The sequence below is a fragment of the Gallus gallus genome, chromosome 1, assembly GCF_016699485.2.
Source record: "Gallus gallus isolate bGalGal1 chromosome 1, bGalGal1.mat.broiler.GRCg7b, whole genome shotgun sequence".
NCBI classification, from domain to species: Eukaryota; Metazoa; Chordata; class Aves; order Galliformes; family Phasianidae; genus Gallus; species Gallus gallus.
This window is the reverse complement of record NC_052532.1, coordinates 48,569,010-48,592,097: the sequence shown is the minus strand read 5'-3', so window position 1 is coordinate 48,592,097 and position 23,088 is coordinate 48,569,010. Positions and strand designations below refer to the sequence as shown.

Sequence of the window (23,088 nt, the reverse complement as noted above, 5' to 3'; positions counted from 1 at the left end):
GTATATTGTCTTCAAAACACCTTTGCAGGATATGATGGAGAGACAGCAAGGACAGATCAGAATAAATTTATCTTCCACCAGAAATGGATTTTTCACAGGTCAGGACCAAACATCAAGAAGATTCAACATTCTTAGAGGTGAGAGGCCAGAACCTCAGCAGACCAGACAGCATCACTCCATCAATGTCAGTGGAATATTTATTCCAGACCAGCATGTGCCCTCTTGTCTTTTAAAAAGGTGTGGGCAGCAGGGAGAAACCAAATTAATCTCTTATATCTCTGTTATATTATAGCCTGAGGGGTATTTCCTAATCTAGATGCTCTCCTAACCTCTTTGCTTAATAAAAGCAATCTTGAGCTTGGGGTATTTCTCTCAGCCTGTGGTCAGATTGGTTCCCAGTGGTACAATATGGCTGCAGCGTGGACAGATTTTCTGGTGTAGGACACCTACACAGTTTGGAATTTGTTTGCTCTCATTTCTACACTTATTTTCACTCTTTCATGCATCTCCCCAGAGCCAGTGATAACACTGACAGTGAGGAAAAAAGAAGTAAATGAAGAAGAGTGGGATACTGTTTCTTTAAGTTTAGTTTTTCTGTGTCTGCTTCTATCTTTTTGTCTATTTTGTTTTGATTTTGTTTTCATAATTGCAGAAAGAACAGAGTCCATGCCCCTTATTATGTTAAATCAGCTGCTCTCATGCCCTTTGCATGGAATGTTTTCACTGTAAATCATACCTGACATTGGCCAGATGTTACAGGGATGCAGCCAGATGTGCTCAGCTTTCTCAGCTTCATGAGCCATCAAGCACCACAGCAGCAGGAGCAGTGCAGGGGACGGAGCGATGGGAGAGCCTCCAAGGGCTCACACAGGGTCAGTACCAGTGGTGGGGAAGTTTGATCGAAGGCCCACACAGAGCCTATTCTCATCTTTTGCCCAGAGGGCCATGGGTGCCCCATCCCTGGAGGCTCAAGGCCAGGTTGGATGGGGCCTTGGGCAGCCTGAGCTGGTGGGTGGCAACCCAGGGCAGGGGGGTGGAACTGGGTGGGCCTTGAAGTGTCATCCAACCCAAACCATTCTGTGATTTTATGATTTTTTGAGGGAATGAGAAATTGTATTTGATGTCCCCTGGAGCCTGCCTTTTCTGGAGGGACCTCATGTCCTCGCAGCTGGGTCCGGATGGATGTGTGCACATATTGGCTGTCCTCTGAGGCAGAGGCAGGCACAGAAATGTCGAGCATCAGTATGGAGAAATAATATCTGTATTATTTTAAGCTTCCCATGGGTTTGGAGAGTGGAGGTTTACATCAGAAGTTGAAGGGATCAACTGCAGTTTTCTCATTAAAAAAAAAAAAGTGTACACTATTTCAGTCTCTCAAATGAAAGAAGCTATTAACAGCAGTTAGTGCTGGTTATACCTCTATTTGTGAATCACTTTCCATCTGAAGGTCAGAACTCCCATCTTTAGATAGCAGGACTGGTCCTAAGCCCCTTTTCCCCTGTCCTTTGAGTCCACCCACTCTTCCGTCTGCCCATCGTGGTCCAGCAGCTGGCATGTGGGAGATGCACCAGAGCTGTGTGCACCAAACTGCACGTGTAACATGGCTGGAGCTGCAGGCAGCCGTGCTGCGATGTAGCAGTGCAGCATCCTTGCATGAAGCAGAGCTGGGCCAGCAGCTGTGCCTGCAGCCTGCACCTCTGGCCAGTGGCTGTGTAATCCTGTCTGTCAGGGAACACAAAGGCTACTTTACCATGCAGAGTTCGGGGAGTAAAGGCTTTGCACTGCTTCCCCTCACTGCCATTACACTGCTGAACTGACCTCAGTATTTCATATTATGCTGAGTTTCCAGGAGGCTGATGATAGTCTGTGTCCCCTCCCCTTACCCTGCGCCAAATACCTTTTACATTGCAAATCCTTCCAGGCAGATATCCCATTGCCTTTCCTCCCTGCACTCCACCCACATCCCATTTCTCCTTTCCTTCCTTGCTTTTGTGCTGGGCTGCAGAGATGACCCCCTGACGCGGATGGCAAAGGGGCTGCTTTATTTGTACAGTCCGTCTTACTGGGGGAGGCGGTCGGTGTTGGGATAATCAGACCGCCTGTCGCATTGGAGTGTAACAAGCATTGACAGGGCACAGGGGAGCGCCTGTGTGTGTGTGTGTTTATGCACATGTGATGCAGGGAGCACTGAGCATGGAGCCAGCACTCTGTCCAGATTTGCCCACCCGTTCCATAGCTGCAGGAGGAGCTGATTCCCAGCAGGACACTGGAGGCAGAAGTCAGAGCGGTTCGTGCTGATTTTAAACACATCCCTTTCAGAGCTGTCTCTAGGGCAAACTAAAATTCAGCTGACACCCTTTCTTGCCTCTCCCCATAGCCCCTCAGCCTGCCACATGTGCTTCTCCAGGCTTTCCCCATCACTAGCTGAAACCATTTAAAATGTCATCATCTCTCTGCTGGTCCTAAATTTGCCATCTGATGTGGTTTTAATGCTCTATTTCCTATGCCAACCAGCCTTGGAAACACTCACCATTAGCTCGCAGGGCTGGCAGGCTAGGATGGGTGATGTTACCTAGTGGTCTGAGCATGGGACAGGGAGCCATGTCCTCTGGATCTGACTTGCTCTGTGCCCAAGAATGCGTTCCATTCTGCTTTGTTCCTGCCTGCGTGCCCTGTTGTACAGGTGAAGAATGCCTGTTTCCTCCACGTCATCTGCATCTTGCTCCCACACGGCTTCGTTTGTGCATTGCAACCACTGTGTCTGTGCTGGGCTGCAGAGGGGATGAACTCTTCCATGCCTACAATGAGCAGCTCCAGAAACACCCACGTAAGCAAAAATCTTTGCTGAAAGGTGATTATAGCAAATGAAATTAATTAAAATGATCATGCTCTCTTTCTCTCTCCATATTGGAGTCACACACACCAGGGAAATCATGCATCAAGCCTTCACTGCATCTTTCAGGCACGGCTTCATCTTGTGTTATCTCACCCACACGTACAGCCCGCTGCCCTCATGCTGCCCCTGTTGCAGGGAGCCTCTCAGCCCTTTGGTTGCTCATCTGGGGACTGATTATCCTCTGGCCAGAGCGGGCAGTGATTGTGCTGGTATACTGGTGACAGAGGCCTAACCCCAGTGTGGTGGGACCTGTGAGCCACTGGAATGTGGGGAACGCTGCAGAGAGAGTTGCTTTTTTTTGTTTTTGCACACTTCCTGCACACTTTTGTAAACATATTATTAGCGGGTTACAGAGAGAACCCTCTGAAGTTATTGTGCCAATTTTGGAGACTAATTTCAGTCATTAAGGTGCGAAGTGAGGGATTTTAGTGCTGCTTTAAGTGTAAATCTCAAGGCAACTCTAAGGATCAGAGTCACTGATGCTCCCTCCTTAATTATTATTAGCAGTTCTAATCTTTCTGGTGGAAAATGAACAGAAATTACACCCTCTTGTGTCATATCTCTTCCTGATTTATGTGAGCTCCTCTTGTCAGGCTGTGCAAGGGAGATTTGCACAATGGCATCATTCTAGGGTGGGAGGGGAAAGAGGACCGAGAACCACCTAATACTGCTGTTTGTATAGTTAGACATTGACACTGCTTGCTAAATACTGACACATAAAGCTGCAACTCCCATCAGGCTACCGGTGTCCTCATCTTCTTGGAGCCTTGCTTTGTCATTTCTCTGAAAGCCAGTGCACAGAGGTTGTGAAAGGGATATAGCTGTAATCTCAGTCATAGAATCACAGTCTTTTGAGTTGGAAGGGGCCTTTAAAGGCCATCTGGTACAACTTCCTGCAGTGAGCAGGGACACCTACAGCTAGATCAGGGTGCTCAGAGTCTGGTCCAGTCCACTGAAAGGTCTTTATCACTCTCAGAGCATTTTGTAGGTCAGGTAGGCCACACGTGCCCATGGTAGTCTGTGCTTTGCGTTCCTCTCTACCAGAGCAATGCAAACAGGTGAGGATGAAAAGCCAGAAGAAGACCACGTGTGGTTCAGTCATGGGATGTTTTACACTAAGACACAGTTATGTGGCTGAGATTTTCCAAGTGACTGTTGATATGGTGTTCCCTCAGTTTTTGGATTCTGGATGAGTCCGACTGTTGGAAAACACCAAGTAGCCTGCCCTTGAAAATAGGCCTATTGCAATGTTTCCCACTGGGCTTCTGTAGGGCTGGGTGTTCTACACTGTGTACATCTTCTGAAGGTCGCAACATAGAGCAAGCATGCAATTTCCTTTAGAATTAAATGTAATTGCCAATTACATTTGATTTGGGAAATTAGTGGATGAGTTTTGTTGATGAATAAACTTAGGAAAAAAAATTGGGAAATGGAAGAAGCTAAAATCATGACCTGCTTTTCTACTTGTTTGAAGAATTTTGCCTACTACCTATACTTCTATTAAATTAGTATGGAGTTCTCTGTGGGAAAGTGCGAACCCCTTGAAAGAACAGGAATTTGAGTGTTTTGTATTTTTGATTTGATTCGTTTTCCCTTGAAATTGGTTCAAATTAAGTTCAAAGGGACAAACTGAGGCTGAGTATTAGGAAATATTTGCTAGTGTCCTGGGTGTGATAGAGGAGAAGAGCCTCTTGTGACTGTAATGGAAATGTTACCTGTGTAATTCACAGGAGAATGGGTGAAGCAGAGGCGGGCAGTGTCCTGGGGCTGCCCTGAAGGCAGCTTGGTCACCTCTGCCCCTCCCATGATGTGATGCTACTGGTGCTAGAGCAGGTGTACAAAGGCAAAACCTACTTCATGAAACAGGACTGTGAATTGAAGTGAAATATATGAACAGGGGAAACTGTCAGAGTGCCACAGAGATGTCTTATAAGCCATTGAACTGTGAAATGTGTATTTGCCTCCCCCTCTCCCCCACAGTGTCATTCTGGATGGTCTGACAGTTAAGAAAACAATAGACCTGATTCCCTTTTACAGCGACACCACTTCAACATGCTCTTGCAATGCAGAAATGCCTGGAAATGAGTGTAGTTGTAATCTCAGTCCACTTAAAGGTCTTCCCCGCTGCCGGGACTGAGTGAAGAGGCCTGAGGATAAATGAGGCTGAAGCCTGGACTGTTTAATAGTCCATTTGTACAGCTGACATGAGATGGCCCAAAGCGGGGTGCCTTACACAGCAATGACAGAGCCTTTCCAGACAAAGGGAATCGTTAATGTTGGCTGCAGGGATCTGCAGGGCTGATCACCCTCTAGTTTAATCTTGCTGGGTACATGGCATGGCTCTGTCCTGGTGAAGAGGACTTTCATTGGGCTATCTGAGCACCCTCTGACGCTGTTCCTAAGCTGCTTCTGAGGATCACTTTGGGCTCCATAGGGCATGCTAGCTGTAATAGGAACAGGGTATCTCACAGGTGCACTGTTCATTCCTCTGGTCCCTGCAGCTTCCTTTATTGCTGACTGGATGTTTGTGCAGGGAGGAGGTGTATCCACTGCTTCACATGTGAACTATTGCTATCCTCAAATGAAATGTGAAATTCCCCTTGGAGACTGAGCAAAATGTAGGCTGTGGACCATGTTTACACAGCTAATTGCTATGGATTTCTCTGCCCTGTGTGCAAAGAGGAAATCAAAGACTGTGGGCACACAAACACATGTGACTTGCTTTCAGGACTTTGGTGAGACCTAACATGGGACATCGCTTCTGTACTAAAGTCTTAAATGTAGGCAAGTGTACTACCTTGTCTGACTGCCCCAGTTCCTGGAGTATTTGTTCTGTTTCTACCACCCACTTCCTTTTAGATTTTCCTTTGCTGTCCCCAGATTAACAACAGTTGTTTGTAATGTACTTCTGTCACCCTGACACAAACTGCAGAGGGGGAGGCAGGCTCTTGTTTCAGGTTCAGTTTCCAAGCATTAATGTTCACCTTGCTCTCTTCTCTCTCCTACAGGTACCTGATTAACGTCACCTTCGAAGGCAGGAATTTGTCGTTCAGTGAGGACGGATACCAGATGCATCCGAAGCTGGTGATCATCCTTCTGACCAAGGAGAGGAAGTGGGAGAGGGTAGGACATGTTTGGTAATTCTCAAGCTGTGTCAGGCAGGAGGAGGATGGAAGAAGGCTCTGAGCAAGTTATCCCCCCACCTTTTCTAATTATGAAGAGTTGAGAATCTCTTTCTTGCATCCTGGGCTACTGGTATCTCCAGTACCCAAGCTGCTGTCATCCCCATGCAGGATGCCATTACATTCTTCCATTAGCATGCATAAAAAATTCATCAGCTTCCCTTCTGTCACCTCTGAACATAAATTTTCCTGTCTTTCAGAGAAGAGATCTCCTTTGTGCCATGAGTTTCAGTGGCACAGATGGAAAATACTTATCTGCATGGCTTGGAGGCTGTGGAGTTCTCTATGATAAATGGCTGTGATTGAGCCACAGCCACACTTAGTTATATGGCACTGTTAACTTACTTGATATATCTGGCCACTGTCACTTGTAATGGGCTGGTGTATGAGGTAGGATGTGTACACGAGATCATATCAAGTTGCTCAAACATCTAAACTTGCGTATTTCTGAATAATCTGTATGTGACCCAAAGCACCATTTTAGAAACGGTGTGGATTTCTGTGTTAGTGCAAAGCTTTAGTTTCTTTCACCTCCCACATAAATGTCGGTGGTCCAGGCTTGGAACAAGTGTTCCCAAAAGGTTTGAATCAGCTGAGCAGAGGGGGTAGCTGGAGGTAGTTATAAGCCACAGAAAAGTGATGGGGATGAGACGTTGTAGTAAAAGCAAGGATGATTCAGTACAGCACTCAACAGATACGAAGCAGATCTCAGGCTGGATGTGATCATGTGTGTGGCTTAGAAAAATGCCCCCTTGTTCTGCTAGCCAGAGAAAGCCTTCTCTCTATGACTGCTTGGCCAAAGTCAGAAACAATTCATGGAGAAATAGAGGGCTGTCAGAAGTGCATTCTGAAGAGGGCCATATGAACCTATTCCAGAGGCTGACCACTCTCTCAGAGAAGTATTTCCCAATATCCAACCTGAATCTTCCCTGGCACAACTTGAGGCCATTCCCTCTAGTCCTATTGCTAGTTACATGGGAGAAGAGGCCAACCCCGAGCTCACCACAACCTCCCTACAGGTAGTTGTAGAGAGCGGTAAGGCCTCCTCCACTATAAACAAACCCAGCTCCTTCAGCTGCTCCTCACCTGCTTGTGCTCCAGACCCCTCACAACTTTGTTGCCCTTCTCTGGATGTGCTACTGGGCCTCCTTGTCTTTATTGTAGTGAGGGGCCCAAAACTGAACACAGCACTTGAGGTGTGGCCTCACCAGAGCCAAGTACAGAGAGACAATCACTCCCCTGCTCATGCTCACATCACTATTCCTGATACAAGCCAGGATGCCATTGGCCTTCTTGGCCACCTGGGCACACTGCTGGCTCATGTTCAGCCAAACACTGACCAATATTCATTTCCAATGACCACATCCATTTCCTCTACACAGTCTTCCAGCCACTCTGCCCCCAAGCCTGTAGTGTTGCCTGGGGTTGTTGTGGCCTAAGTGCAGGACCCAGTACTTGGTCTTGTTGAACTTCATCCCACTGGCCTCAGCCCAGTGATCCAGTCTGTCCAGGTTCCTCTATAGGGCCTTCCTACCCCCAGGCAGATCGACACTTCCAGCCAACTTGGTGTCATCTGCAAACTTATCGAGGGTGCGTTCAATCCCCTCATCCAGGTTATCAATAAAAATATTGAACAGGAGAGGCCCCAGTACCAACCCCTGGGAAACACCATTCATGACCAGTCACCAGCTGCATTTAACTCCATTCACCACTGCTCTCCGGGCCCGGCCATCCAGCCAGTACTTTACCCAACAAACAAGGTATCTGTCCAAACCATGGGCTGCAGCTTCTCCAGAGAACACTGTGGGAGACAGGGTCAAAGGCTTTACTGAAGTCTAGGTAGACTATGGCAGCCACCTTTCCCTCATCCACCAGGTGGGTCACCTGGTCATAGAAGGAGATGAGGTTGAGCAGGCAGCCTTTCATGAACCCATGCTGGCTGGGCCTGATCTTAAAGTACATTTGTTTCTAGCTGGCATCAAATTTATTCTCACAGAGGAACAGTCTATTATCATAGCAGGAAAACAAGTCAGTAGCAGCACAAACCCTGCTAGGGATTGTTAGCAGAGCAGGCTATGGGCAATTCTGGAATGCATTGCAGACTCTGGGGGGGAACAGCTAAACACAATCCTGTCTTCCTCCTCCTCTTCTCTCATGCAGTACTGTGTTACACACTCAGTGAGGTCGTGGGGGCTTTCATTAATGGTTAGAGGACCTATTCAGTATTTGAGAGGGTATCTGTGATCTCTCAGTTGAGCCAATGAGGGGAAGGGATCTGGTGAGCTTGAGTGGGAGGGATCGGATCTGAGATCTGTCTGATCCTTGCTGTCTATGGGGACCACTTGGCAAGCATTAAGCTAGAACAGCTCTTCATTTTGCAGGAGCTGGGGCTGGACTGAAATGAATCCATGACATTACTGCTACGGTACTAGTTGTATGAAAAGCCCTTTGTACTTCCTGAGCGCAAATGTTTCACCTTGAAGGGGGATCTCACTCAGTGTGAAGATCAGATTGTTATAATCACACTCTGAGCTGTTTAAATGTTTTCTTCCTGGAAAACATTGAAATAATCTCCAGCATGCTCTGATCACAAAAAACACATTTCATTTCTGGAACCACAATGTCCTTTTACTAATTTTCTCCATTCAGCTGAAATGCAAACATTAAAACATAAGAGTGAAACGGCTCTCTGTGGCAAAGATCATAATTTTGTTCCATGTTTGCAGAGGCACACTAAGTGGAATGCTGGCCCTTAACAGCAGCTTCCAGGCAATGCCACAATATAAACCATAAATTATTCATATATTATTAGCACACAATCCAAATATATTTGTAAGTGAATTGCTTTGCAGTGTAAAATCATCCAAATTCTCACTAATTTCTGTGAAATTAGCAAGGTGTTTCATCCTAGCAACTTCTGGGTAATACACAGAAGAAACTGCAAAGAACGGGAGAGTATCCCAGTCAAACACTCAGGCAGTAGGAGATGAGAGATGCAAGTAGCTGCATGGCAAACACTGATTCAGTCCACTTGTGTGCATTCACGATTGCTCAGTCTTTAATTACAGCACTGCACACTTTTATCTATTATCAGATGTTGTGCCTGGAAGGAACATCAAGAGGTCATTTAGTTCCTCCCTCTGCCCAAGGGAAGGATCAACTAGACTGAAATGATTCCTGACAGATGTTTGTTTCACCTGTTCTGAGAGTCCTTCGGTGCTAGAAACTCCATGAAATCCTGAGGCAATCTCTTCCATGCCTTCTTTCTCCTTACTCTGGAAAGTTTTTCTAATGTCTAACCTAGATTTCACTGACTGCAGTTTAAGCCCATTACTACTTGGCATCTCCCTTGTGGACACGGAGAATTGTTTATTCTCTTCCTCTTTTTATCTTCTCTACATATGTTTGAAGGTTTCTATCGTGCTGTCTCCCAGCCTCTGCTGCAGTTTAAACAAGAATTTGTTCAGTCTCTCCTGTTAGGTCACGTTTTCTAGTCTTACGATCGTTTTTATTAGTCTCCTCTGGATTTAGTGGTACGGAAAGATAGATCTTAAAACAGGTGTGAAGCCTTCCATTTTCGTGGTAGCAAAGATGCAGGCAGTCCCTGAACCTGTTTCGCATTTGTGAAATTTGCTGAGATTTTGATTTTTCAGCCTGATACGGAAAGAAAAATATGGAGAAATGCACCAGCTATTTCAGATCAGGATTTCATTTTCCAGAAGAGCTACAGCTGTCCCCAGATCCCAGTAATGACAAATCTCCTCTTGTGTCCTTCAGACAAATGGAATCCTTGCAGGGCTGACAGTCACGAAAAAAACACAGATAGTTGCCACTTTCTGGCAAGGGGCAGTATCCTGAGCCTTTCTGCTACGGTGGGTATGAGTAACAATTCCTCTGTTCATAACAATCGTTCTGCGCTTCATTCAGTTCTCAGCACGACTGTTCCTCAGGGGCAGAAGGCTACATGCCTTCCCTCACTAGCTCTTAATTAGCTGTTTAGTAGAGCTCTTGCTTCACTAGCCAGACATAAACTAGGTGTGTTTTTCAGTGCCTATGTGCCTCTGTTGTGTTGACTGTAGAGGGGCAGACGCACAGGTGGAGGTGCTCCAGAAGGGTTCTGCCTCAGTGCAGCAATAGGCTGAGGTCAGAGGTGTCGTAAGGCCAGCTAGAGACTACATACTACCCTCATATTTGTGTCTGCGTCTTGTGTCAGAAGAATTTTCACCCAGGCTTTATTTTACTCACTGTCTTCTCCCTCTGCTCTTCTATAATCTCACATATGGTGAGGACTTCTGGGCCTGTGAACAGTTTGTGAGAGCTGGCAAGCACTGCTCTCCAGCTCTTGCTCACATCTACCTTCTCTGCTGAGGCAGGGCACAGCAATCATGTCCCATCAGCTCCCAGCCCTTCTTGTGTGCTGCATCCCTTTCCTCTGGCAACACTGGGGATGTCAGACCTCACTATCTTTGAGGTTTCGTCCTGAGCATGGCTTTCAACAAAGGAGAGCTTTGAGTTTTACATCACCTGTATCACTCAGTTGTCCTCAGCCTCCCCCCTGGGTAAAACTTTTCTGCCTTTTCAGAATTCAGTGGATTCAGAGCACCTTTCCATCTGCTGGCAACAGCAACCTCTTGTGCTGCGCAGCAGCACCCTCTGATTCGCAAGTGTCCTAGGGCATGTCTTACCTCAAATGCTCTCATAACTCGTGCTCCTGGCTGGACTTGCAAAGCCCCAGGTGATGTGTTTGGCTGAGGTTCCACATTAAGCCATTTTAGACAGGAAGCTCATGCCACAAGCTTCATTCTGCCTGATCTTCTGACTCTACAAACCCTCACCTCCTCTGCAGATGAAATGTTTGCCTGGTGCTCCTCTAATTATCAGTGCCTAGCTTTTGATCTCCAAAAAACCAATTATTAGCATCTGTTTTGCTTCTTTTAGTCATGGGTGTAGCCATGATTAGAAGTTCACAGGGTGTTCCTAGCTTGTTCCCCTACTCTGTTGCAGATGTTAATGCTCCCCAGGAATGGAGTCATTTGTTGTGTGACATTCTGTCAGAAGTCTGAGTGACATCACAGTAGGATGAAAAGTGGTCCCACCACTTGCTGCTGCACGGGCTTTTCAGAAATGTGTTTAGCCTGGGTCATGGTCCACAGAATCATAGAGTCATAGAATCACAGAATGACTTGTGTTGGGAGGGGCCTCAAAGATCATCAGGTTCCAACTCCCCTGCCGCTGGCAGGATTGCCAACTGCTAGATCAAGCACCAGTTCAGGCTGCCCAGGGCCCCATCCAACCTGGCCTTCAACCCCTCTGGGGACAGGGCATCCACAACCTCCCTGTGCAACCTGTGCCAGCAGCTCATCACCTTCTCTGAGGAAAATTCCCCCCCTGACGTCTAATCTAAATCTCCCCTCCTTTAATTTAAAGAAGGTGAGTTTCTGAATTAGTGAACTCATGCAACTCTGTTCCCCGCTTACCGCAGAGGTGTTATGCACATCTGTGCTCCGGAAAGGTTCCCTTGGAGTGTAGGAGGGAGCTGCAGAGAGGAAGAAGGACTGATGGAAATAAAATGGAAAAATAAGGTTTGTTTTATCTAAAAAAAGAGGAAAGAGAAAAAGACTTTGGACATCTGAAACGTTGTTGAAAAAGGACATCATGGCCTGTTGCTTTTCATGTCCACAGTGAATAGGATGAAGAAAAAGTCTTGCTAAATTTTCAAGCAGAAAGATTTCAGTTAGGGATGTAGGGAGCCATCTAATTGTTAGCGTGGTGAGACATGGCAGGGCTCATTTGCTGGTGAGGCTCATTTGCCAGAGGACACAAAAAAATATCCAGCAGTGCATGGTCTGTCTCTCTCCTGTCCTGCCCCAGAGCAGAAGGATACAATAAGTGATGTCATATGATTCTCTGCCAGCCTACATTTCTGTGATTGGGTGAGCAAGGTGAACCTGAGGATTGTCTCACTAGAGCCCTCATTTTACAGGAAAGAAAAAGTGGGTCATGGATAGGCTAATCAGCAAAACCTTCAATCCTGGACTAGTGAGGACATCGTTTCTGCAGGCTTCTACCATATACCTTTCATGCGAGCAGGCAGTTGGTACAAGAAGCCAGTTGTTGATGGCTTCAAACAACAGCCCTTATGGAGCTACATGTGACCTCTTGGAGCAGCTTTGAAGTGCTGGTGAACACCACAGAAATGCTAAAGAGGCTGTACCTTTTGATAGTGAGGCAGACTTCAGAGTGATGAGAAACTAACCACCACCTGCTTCTACAGGACCAGAAGACAGTAGTGACCCTGACTCTTGTTTGCAAGCACCTCTGTGTGGATCACAAGCTCAAAGGTAGATTTATCCTTGACATAAGGAAAAGCTTTTTCTCTCAGTGAGTGGTAAGGCGCTCGAATGGCCTGCCCAGGGAGGTGGTGGAGTCGCCGTCCCTGGCAGCGTTCAAGAGGCATCTGGATGAGGAGCTACAAGATATGGTTTAGTGGCTTGTGGTAGCAAGGGTAATGGGAGGACGGTTGGACTAGATGATCTTGTAGGTCCTTTCCAACCTTGTGATTCTATGATTCTCTGATTCTATCCTTTCTGTTACGGAAGAAGACATATGGGGCTGGTCTGAAGTCTTTCTGTGCATTAGAAGAAGTATTTACAGTCATTTCCTTCTGCAATTCAGTGTTCCCATAGCAGAAATAACAGGGAAGGGGAGAAGAGGACTGAATATCTGATCAGTATTCTTGGCTTTCAGTAAAGACCCATGTGGCACTGGCTATTTCTTGAAGAACCAATATGAATCATGTGCATGTTACGTTGTTCAGCAGAAGGAAGGATTTAGAATTATTTATTTATTTCCTTTGCTGAAGAAGGCTCTTTAGGAGGGAGACAAGAATGCAAGGTTATGCGGTGAAACTTGTAGCTGTGCAATTCCGAGCATCTTCTCTGACAACCCTCCCGTCCCTGCCTTTGTAAAGATGACCAGATCATTTGAGACAGTTTCCTCGTTGTGCTGTCTAATGCCCACCTGAGCAAGCCTTTCTGATCACTTACACATGCCTGTGCAGGTATGCTTGTCTCACTAGGAGGGGACGTTATTTCTTCAGGTCAGGTTCTGGTCTGTGTGCAGAGTTTTGGCATCTTGTCAGCATGTCCAGGGACTTCGCAGAGGAAATGTTTTTTATCCCACCGACTCCTTTTATGGGGAGACAAGATTGAATTGTTTTTGCCAATCCGTCTTGTTTTGCTAATTTCCCTGTGTACATGGGGATTTATGACTCATTGTCCCCAAAGAGAAATAGCATAGGAGTTTGTTTAAACCTACTCAGATTTAGTGACTGATTCTGTTCCCATAGAACCAGCTTTTAGACGGATGTAGCTTCTCTTAGGGCAGATGCACCTCTCTGGATTTAAGCACAAATAGCTGAAATTAGAATGGGAGTCTGTATATGCATTTTCCCCCTTATTTGTGGAGTGCTCTTTCTGGACATTTCTCTAAGAGATCATAATTTGCTGAATCACTTGCTTCTCATTAGACAGCAGGCTTGCATCAAAGAATATATATTTTATGGATACCCCATGCCCAAGCTTGTGCCCCTTAGATGCCTGATCTAGGTCACACTGATATCTCTGCTGATGACCCTGATTCAATCAGACAACCAGATGGCTTTATTTGTGCACCTATGCTGCACCCACTGCCAGGAGCTGGCCTGGCTTCTCACAGTTGCCCAGGGTGTAGCTGTATGGATTTATGGCTAATTTTGGCCATGCTAATCTTACACTGATGCCTAAGGAGAAGGGCAGCTGCAAGTGCAACACAAAGCTTTCCTTATCAGGTGATAAATGGAATAATCTTTCTGAAAAATCCTCAAACTTAAATCTTGTGGACATTCTTATGTGGTATCTTTGCTGACTGATTGTATCAGAGCATTAGATTAGATTACCGCATCTTGCAGTAACGAGCTAGACCACCTCTTTGACCAAAGAGGACATGTACTGGATGCATCCTCCTAACCACCATATATTGCAACACTATAAGCTGCTTGCTCTCTTTGCCTCTTGCTGAAGCAGTTGCTGACTTTGTTTGCTTGAATTTTTGGAGTATATTTGTATGATTCATGAGCCTGCAGAAAAATATTCTGGCTCTCCTCCACCAGGCCCTACTCCTTGGCTACCAGAGAGAATTCTTACATTGAAACAACGACAGCTTCTTGGAGAGACCTTGTCCTCTAATGCAAATCAGATATTGGAAAATCTAGAAATCTTTATTATGCGTGGTCAGTACTGGAGTGCCTCCATTCCCATTCTGGTGTAGCTGATTTGGGCAATAGTAGCTGTCTGATCTGTGCTGGGGCTGCCGGCCTGACTTCTTGGACGGGGCAACCCTGAGGTCTATGCCTGATGTACTGATGTGGTAATGCTGTCCAGCCACAAAGACATAAAATCATTACGGTTGGAAAAGTCCACTAAGGTTATGTGGTCCACAGGAGAAGACTGCTCTTGCTTCAGTTGCGTTCTGGACAGGAGTTCTGGTCTGGGGCTTTCTTCCAGACCACCTGCCCGTGCCACGTGGTGAGGTGCTCGCTGTACTCCCTTAACACTTGTTACTTATGTGTTGTCACTGCTGTCCCCAGCACGCAGTGATGGACCTGAGACTCTGCTCTGCAGAGAGGTATATGATAGCTAACCAGAAAGGTGGCTCCTACCCCAAAGTGGTTAGTTACAGTTTAATTAGAAGACAAAAGGCAGCAGATGGGTACAGATGGACCAACGGGGGAGTACAAGGGAACAATCAGACAACATTAGTCAGCTTGGTAGGCAGCAAGCTTTACACACCAACTGCCTAACTCTTGTGAAGGGTTTGATAGGCAGCAGAGAATTGTAACTGGCTTTGTGCAGGCTTATGGGGCCTCATTGACAATGTGAGGGGCAGATGTGAAAAAGCAGTAAAAATGCTTTTTTTTGTACTTCAAACACAGTAATGCTGAGAAGGCGCAAGAACTCAAAAATACCCAGTGCTACTGCAAAGTTTCAGTTCTTAACATCTCTTTAGAGTTGCTGAGCTGGTGTGCTGGTGCCAGACCCATATTGCTAATGGTCAAAACTACTACTGCTTACTACTGGCTTGGAGGTTTCTGTGGCATGTACCATGCTGCTCTGTACCTGTGTCCATTCATTGTGCCCATTTTGTTGATTGTGGAAATATGTTATCCCAAGTTGCTGGCAGTAAATATCCATGTCTTAATTCAGGTGATAGCTGAAATCCTGTAGGAAGATGAGCATTAGAGTATGGGTACAGTAATTAAATATTCTTGTAACAACGCTTTATCAAGGATCCATCCCATCATTCCAGTTCAATCAATGACATCCTCAAAAATCTGGAAGAGGAGATGTGATTTGGTTACAAATGAAAGGAAGAAGCATAGTTGTTGCTTTGAGATTTTTGACGGAGGAAAATAAAATCAAATTTCTTTTAACACAGAATATTTTTGGACCTGAAAAATACGTTTTCTCAGGTCATTTAAAAGTAGTAAAACCACTGTGCAACATAGACCATTTTTGATAGAAAAAAAAAAGTCATCTGAAAATGAAAAATTCTGAAACTTTCATTTTGCATATTGCCATTTTTAAGCAAGTATTTCATTGTGAAATAACTAAGTGATATTTGCTGACATTTTAAGAATCCTCTCCCTTCCGCTCTCTTTAGGACCAAACTCTTTGCAAATATGCAAAGGAAAAAAAACAGTTGGGAGAAAAACACGAGAATTTTGTTGGCTTTAAGATTTGAATTTCATGGATACGTGAGGGTAGAGAGGAAGCAACCAACCAAACGGTGCCCGGAGAAAGCGCTAGCAGAGCTTCTGCTGAAAGAGCCTCACAGGGGGTGGCAATGCCCCTACTGCCCGAGGGAGTGTTTTCATCTGTTCGGTTGCATTTGCTTGAGACTCTGTCTCATGTTGATGTCTTCGCTTGGCCTGTGATTCCTTTCCTTCTTTCTATTTTTGCATTTCTTGAATATTATTAACTGGAGGCTCTGTTTTGTTTCCATTGGGCTTGAGAGGAAGAAGGTGATGCTGTGCCCTCATTTACATATTCGTAAGGCCCTGCATTTTTCTTTCTTTTAATTTTGTTTTTCTTCCTCCTCCTCTCCCCCCATTTTTTTTCTGGGGGTTTGGCAGTTTGCTTTTCCTGGTGTAGAAGTCTGACCAATGCAACTGAATTAAATGGAAACAAATTTTTCTCAGTATGGAATCGCTCAGACTTCTGTTCAGTAAGGAGTAGCTTGTCTGTGGTGTCTTTGGCTTGGTTTTGGCCCTCTGGTGTTGGTTCTGGCCAGTGTGTGGTTCTCACACACTCCTTACTTGGATTTTATTCCTGAATTTGCTTACTGGGTTGTCTTGAAGCTGACCTCCAGAGGTCCCTTCCATCCCCTACAATTCTGGGATTCTGCATCTTGGCAGTATTTTTTCCAAGACTGAGACAGTCTTTTCCCCTGTGGTTTTCTCTGCACTCTTACGTGTTAACTTCTCTGCTGCTCCGCAAAGGTATCTAGTGTTAAAACCGGTTATCGCTGCAGCTGCTGCATGCTAGAGCTTCCCTCGCTGCGCATGAACTCTGACATGCACTTAGTGCCATTGATTTGAGCGCACAATATGCTCAGTGTCGTTTGTTTTCCCTCTGCCTGAACTGTGTTTTCCCTGAGTCTGTAATTTTTTCAGACTGCCTTCAGTAATGTTAGACGCCAGCGCTCACTTGTTCCTTGCTGTGTCGTGGTGCCTGAATTTCAGTCACTGTCCCTTGGCCTTTCTTCCTCAGGAAAGGGGTTGGCGTTACAGACCCAGGTTTATTTCTAAGATGTGCTGGGGGCTGTGCTGTCGTGTGCTGAGTCAGGAGTTTGCCAGGCCTATTTAATTTCCTTCTGCTGAGCTCTCTGCATTCTGCAATGTCTCCCACCATGTCAAGCCCGGAAGGTTGTTTGACAGCCTTTTTCTTGTTCCTGTTTAAGCTTTCGACTTGGTCTGCATTTTGTGTGACAGTCTCTGGCGCTTGTTTCCCTTAGGTTTATTTCCTCAGTTCCTGTACCGATAACGACTTACAATTCCATTGTTCCTTCCTTCCAGAAGGATCCTAAGCACTTTACAAAATTAACATACAGGCGGCATTTCACTATGAGTAACGTTCAGTCGCTCGGTGGTGGAACGAGGTTAGGCTGTTTAATGATGCAGGGCAGCACAGTGGAGCAGTCTCGGATAAGAAAGAGGAGTCTCAAGCAGAAGGAGGTGAGGAGTTTTTAAGTGGACTCTGGCCATTGTGTCCCCAGTCCTGGGGAAAAGTGGCATGAATTGAGACCGGGAAAGATAAAGCCTTTGTCCTTTCTTCCCTCCAGTATAGGGAGAATGCAAAGCTGTTCGAGCAGGTCCAGAGGAGGTCACAAAGATGCTCAGAGGGCTGGAGCACCTGTCTTACAGAGAAAGGTTGAGGGAGCTGGGCTTGTTTAGCTTGGACAGAAGAAGGCTCTGGGGAGACCTCATTGTGGCCTTCGAGTACTTGAAGGGAGTTTACATGCAGGAGGGAGAACAACTTTTTACATGGACTGATAGTAATAGGACAAGGGGGAATGACTTTAGACTAAAAGAGGGGAGATCTCAGTTAGATGTTAGGACAAAATTATTTGCTAAGAGGATGGTGAGGCGGTGGCACAGGCTGCCCAGATTACTGTGGGTGCCCCATCCCTGGAGCCTCAAGGCCAGGTTGGATGGGGCCCTGAGCAGCTGAGCTGGTGGGTGGCAGCCCTGCCCGTGGCAGGCTTTGAGGTCCCCTCCAACCTAAGCCATTCTGTGGTTCCATGAGTCTATGGTTCTGTGATATTACAGATGATAATGCCTAAGCCTCAGAAACATGGTAGGAGGAACAGATGATTCTGTGAAAAAGCAGTTTGTTATCAATGAGAACATTCATTAATTTTGGTCGGATCCAAAAGGTTTCTTTTGGAAGTTTTACTGCTGTAAATAGAAACAGACATTTTTGTTTAAACTCACAAAAGCCTTCAGATACTGTGCAGAGAGGTGACGTGGAGGAGTGAATGGCAGCATCTCCCTCTCCCCCAGATCCTGGTGCCTTCTTAAGTCAGATGGTGAGGACAGGCTCCCAGGCAGTGGGAAAATGGAGCTCAGATCTCCCCAGTCCAATTCAGAACCAAGGCTGAAATTGATGGTTCTGCCACCTCTGAGGAGAGTGTTGGGACTGAGTTTTATTTTCTTTTGAAAAATGCTATTTCTTTCCCAGTGAGCAGTTGAAGTTGTTGCAATCATTTGTTTAGATCCAAGTTTCCATCACTTTTATTAATAACATCTGATAACAACACAACTTTTGTGTGCATGCAGAATGGAAGAGTTTGATTAATGGAAAATTGAAAAAAGCAAGCAAACCTGGCTTTATGCCGAAGAAAAACCTTTGATATTTTTTTCTGTATTTTCAGACCTCGCTTTAAAAAACTCATGCTTTTGCACAGCCTGATCAGGACACCATCTGGGTCAGTGTTGGAGCATGCAGGCCAGCACTTGCAGGGGTGGGGGAAGCTTGCTCCCCTCTGCATAACACAGGGTGCACACTGCAGCAGCTCTGCTAATAGGTGCTGCACATCCCTTCATACTCCACTAAATCCACCTTGGCTTATGTAATACTGTGGTGTTTTGGTTTTTGTTCTTTTTCTAAAAGAAACAGTGATTGCTGGTAAATTGACTTACATTGGGTGCAACAGTGGGCAGCAGAGATGCGCTTGAAGTTCACCATCAGCTTGAAGTATAAGCAGCATCATATGACAGTCTCACTGTCCAGGCTGGGACACTGGGAATAATAGAAAAAGACCTCTTCTCTGCAGTCTGCTGTCTGAGATCAGCTCTTCAACGCTGAGCTTAGCTGCTTGCTCCAAGCATCGTCTGGGTGTTTTCAGATTTTGGGATAGTTCAGGTCATTCCTCAGAGGCCAGTGTTTTATTTTTGTTCTATTTTAGAAGTGGGAGCTATTTGCTTTCCTTCTTAGATGTGTGCTCATTTTCACTGAGGCCAGAGTTCTTTGTATCACTGCATTTAATTATGTTTGCTTTGTAGACTGCTGGGATTATGGCAGCATTGCATTCCTGTAGCTTTTCAGCCTTTGAGATGGGCTTTCTGTGGACAGCAGCTTCCCTTGAGCTCCTTCTGTGCATAGATCAACCTGCATCTGTAGGTTTCTCCAGCTCCATTCCTCATCCCTTTTCCTACAGTGGGTTGTTATTTGTGGTCCTGGCTTTTGCAATGACCAGGGAACAAACCAGTGGTGTATTTGAACAGTCGTTCTCCTCTGTGCTTTGGTCTGAGAATAAACCCTGTACATGTATGCATTTTCCTGCTCATTGCTCAGACACCTTGCTCCAGCCTGGGACTAATGGAGACACTGTCTTACAAATAAAGGTTAAAAGAGTACAGTCTGGTAAAACCTGCACTGAGGACTCTCTCCATTAAGAAGTCCCCTATCTCCGATAAACACTCCAAAGTATTCTCAGGGTCTTCTGCACGACGTTACTTGAACTTTAGTTAAAACCTACTTTCTCTCGATAGCCTGTGTCTTACTGGACCCTCACCTGGTTTCAGAGGACAGATTTTCCTCAGGCTGCATTTTTGCCTGATAGGGAGTATGTTAATTTCCTGCAAACGTTTGAAGGGAATCAATAGGAAAAGGAAGGACTTCTTTAGGACAGTCCAAGTGAGTGTAATTAAAGAGTAATGAGAAGGCAGGAGTTAAAGCAGAAGTGCTTTTATGCTGAAGATCAGGGGGTTCTTTTAGAAGATGCCAACCAGTTGTCTGAGGAGCATTGTGGGAGCCTCGTTGCTGCAGCTATTGAATGTGAAGTGGGAGGTAGAGAGGAACTGTCTGGAGGGGCATCTACCACATTTGTTATCCTCACTGCTCCAAGCCTTTCCGTGTTTGGTTCTGCAGCCCTCCCGGGGAAATCCTCCCTCTCCCAGACGTGCTCATCTGTCAGCCAGCCCCTCTGCCCCCCTGTGAGTGGGAGCGCCAAAGAGATTTCCCTCCCCTTCTGCTTGAAGGGAGGGAGCCCAATTTGTGCTGAAACACAGAGAGAGGACTGAGAAGCCCTCCAGTGCCCCGATGAGAGTGGCAGGGCTCTGCACTGCCAATGCTGTGCTTGTGCGGGTGGAATTTTCCAGGAGCGTCCCCATCCACCACCACCACCCCTTTGCAAACTTTCAGAAACGCAACTCATGAAAATGCATTCTTAGCACACAGCTGACTTGGTCAACATCTGGTTTCCAAAGAAAGTGCTGCGAGAGATTTGAAATTGCTGTACTATGGAAAAAATGACTTGGGGTAATTATAGATACCTAACAATACAATTTAATTTCTTCTGCCTTATCTTTCCTATGTAGTGTATCTGGTAATGCTTCAAAGAGATAAATACTTCACATAGAGGGCAGTGAGAGGGGTAGGTAAGGGAGAGAAAAAGCCCCCCCACAATTTCAGTTAAGATTTGGAATGAAAGTAAATGTAAGCAAAGAAATAGATGTTTTGCAGTCCTGCTTCAGAAAGCAAGTCTTACTCAGTGAGGACCTTCGCCTTTATTGTGCGTTGGCTGTGGGAAGAGAAGGGGAATGTGGAAGGTGATGAGAGAAGCTGAGGAAGACGGGACCTCTAAGTACAAATTTGGAGGACAGAGGGACTTTAGCAAAAAGCCCCCATAGCAGCTGGGGTGCCAGTACTGCTGAGCAGGCTCAGAGCTTGGGACTAGAGGGGAAAGGGAAGTGACACTTATAAAGTCAGGCCAGCCTTGAGACTGATTGCTCTGGGAGACAATTCAGAGTGGCTGGCTCACACCTTTGCTCGAAAGCACCTTTGCTTCCTTTGATAAAGGGGGAATCTGCAGAGACCAGCCGCAGCAAGCTGAAGTGAGAACAAGCTTGTATCCCAACAAGGTCTCCTCTCTGCCTCGGAAGTGTAGTTACTGTTGGCACCATGGTCCATAGTTCCTGCGTAGGCTATGTGTGTCTGCAGCCAAGGTTCCTGCTGGCATTGCAGAGCCAGCTGCAGCAATGGCCTCTCCCCAAGAAGCAATCATGATCCTTAGGGGTGCTGCAGTGTAAACTGCATGAGGAACCATTGGACCTTTATGTAGAGTCTAACAGCAAGAGGAGGATGCTATAGGATATTACTGTTTCTGTTGGCCAGGAGTGCAGCCAGGGTCACAGTGGACAGGTGGGGGTGGAGGGTGAAGAAGTCCCTCATACTCCTGGGATGCTGCAAACTCTCTGTCTGCCCCTGTGATGGATGCTGTATCCCACCTCAGTTGCTGGCTCTAAAATGATTACAGCTGTGCAAAGGTGAAGTGAAAGGCAGTAGAGGCTTCCTAAAGGGATGATGGAAGGTCAGCAAGAGACTTCAAGCTGAGGACTTATCAATTGGTATAGCTTCTACTGGTAAATTGTCCCCTGCAGGCAAGCTCCTAGTAACATTTAATTTAGAGAAATGCACCAAATGGGATATAATGAAAATATTAATATTATGAAAGTGTGACTGTTATCTGGAAGAAGCGCTGGTTAAGATTCATTTATCTATCATGCTCACTGGGGCTTGTCTCAGTGATATAATCCTAAGATCTGTTGATGCTGATGTGTTACAATACTTAAGTGCAGTCCTTGAGGGAGGGAAAGGGGTGTACCTGAGTGACTCTGTCCAAATATTGCTCACACTGAGTTCACATGCAGAAAATCCTCTGGTTTTTTTTTTTTTTGTTTGTTTGTTTGTTTGTTTGTTTTTGAGGGGGAAAAAGATGTGTTTTGGTTAAAATGTATTTTTCATACGAGGCAATTATTTTTCTTAAGACATTCCAAATTTTTGCAAGAAAGCTCGCAAGCTTGAAAAGGGACACTCCAGAGTCTTTTGTTGCCACAACCTGTACAAATTGATTTCTTTTTTTTTTTTTTGTTCCCAAATTTTTGAATACTGTCTTGAAATTTTCATCAAAAGAAATAGTGTCAGGGACCTCCTCTCATTTATATTCAAATGTATATTTCTGTGTGTTTCAGGAAGCCAGAATATGAACCAGATGATTCTGGTGTTAAAAAAAGAACATACTCTTAGCCAGTGTACCTCCTTCAGAGGAAATTACCATCTCTGCTCCAGAAAGTTCTGAAATGATAAATGCAAAACCATGCAGACGCTGACAGGAATAACTGAACCTTGATTTCTGAAGAAACAGCTAGCGAAGAATAGCAGTGCAAGGTCAAGGTCCTGAAGCTGCAATCTCTTTCCCTATTGAGGGCTGATGAAGGGTATGGTGAGCATGGACACAACCGAGCAGTAGGAAAAGCTTAGAAATGGTTGGAATGGGGTATAAAAAATTAATGGAAAATATTTATGCAGCCTCACAGCTTTGCAAGATGGTTTCTAGACCTTAAAGCAAAACCAAGCTGCTCTGTGTTTGAAGGGCCTCTCTCACAGGCCATCTAGACATGGTCCTCTTAGAGAGAGTCATGCAAAGCCTGTATCTTTTCTTTGATACCTTGCCCCCTCTTCCTCTTCCCTTCTCTAGAAGTTGCTCTGCTGCTGCAAACTGGACTGGTCTGTGTTATACCAGTACTGCAGTTCCCCACTCAACCACTCTTTGCAGGGCACAGCAACACCCTTGTCCCCTGTTGAGCTGGCACCATAGTCCTTGCCATGTTCTTCATCTGAAGTGGGCAGGCCTAGGGAGCCATTTCAGGCTTCCCCTTCAAATAGCTCTGGTAGGGTACTGATGTAAAGCTCAGCAAAGCCAGAACATTAGGACAGCCAAAGAAAGGGAGAAGGGAAGAGAAAGGGAAAGGTTAAAGTAAATAACTCTCATGACTTCAGTGTTGAAAAGAGATTATGTCATTGTTTAAAAACCCATATTTTGGGGAAGAGAATAAAAAATGGTTATTTTTGCTTACAATTTTGCTGTTACTGGTCATTCATTTCTAAAACAGTTCGTAGAGCAATGAGT

General features: G+C 45.6%; 1 protein-coding gene across 2 annotated transcripts in view; it reads left to right on the top strand.

Moving 5' to 3' along the window:
- GRIN2B (glutamate ionotropic receptor NMDA type subunit 2B) overlaps nt 1-23,088 on the top strand; it is a 214,578-nt gene that overhangs the window by 119,815 nt on the left and 71,675 nt on the right. For both annotated transcript variants that reach the window (XM_040668418.2, XM_046914933.1), the window contains exon 5: nt 5,905-6,019. In XM_040668418.2, the coding sequence (XP_040524352.1) occupies nt 5,905-6,019 (115 nt within the window). The remainder of the gene's footprint in view (nt 1-5,904; nt 6,020-23,088) is intronic.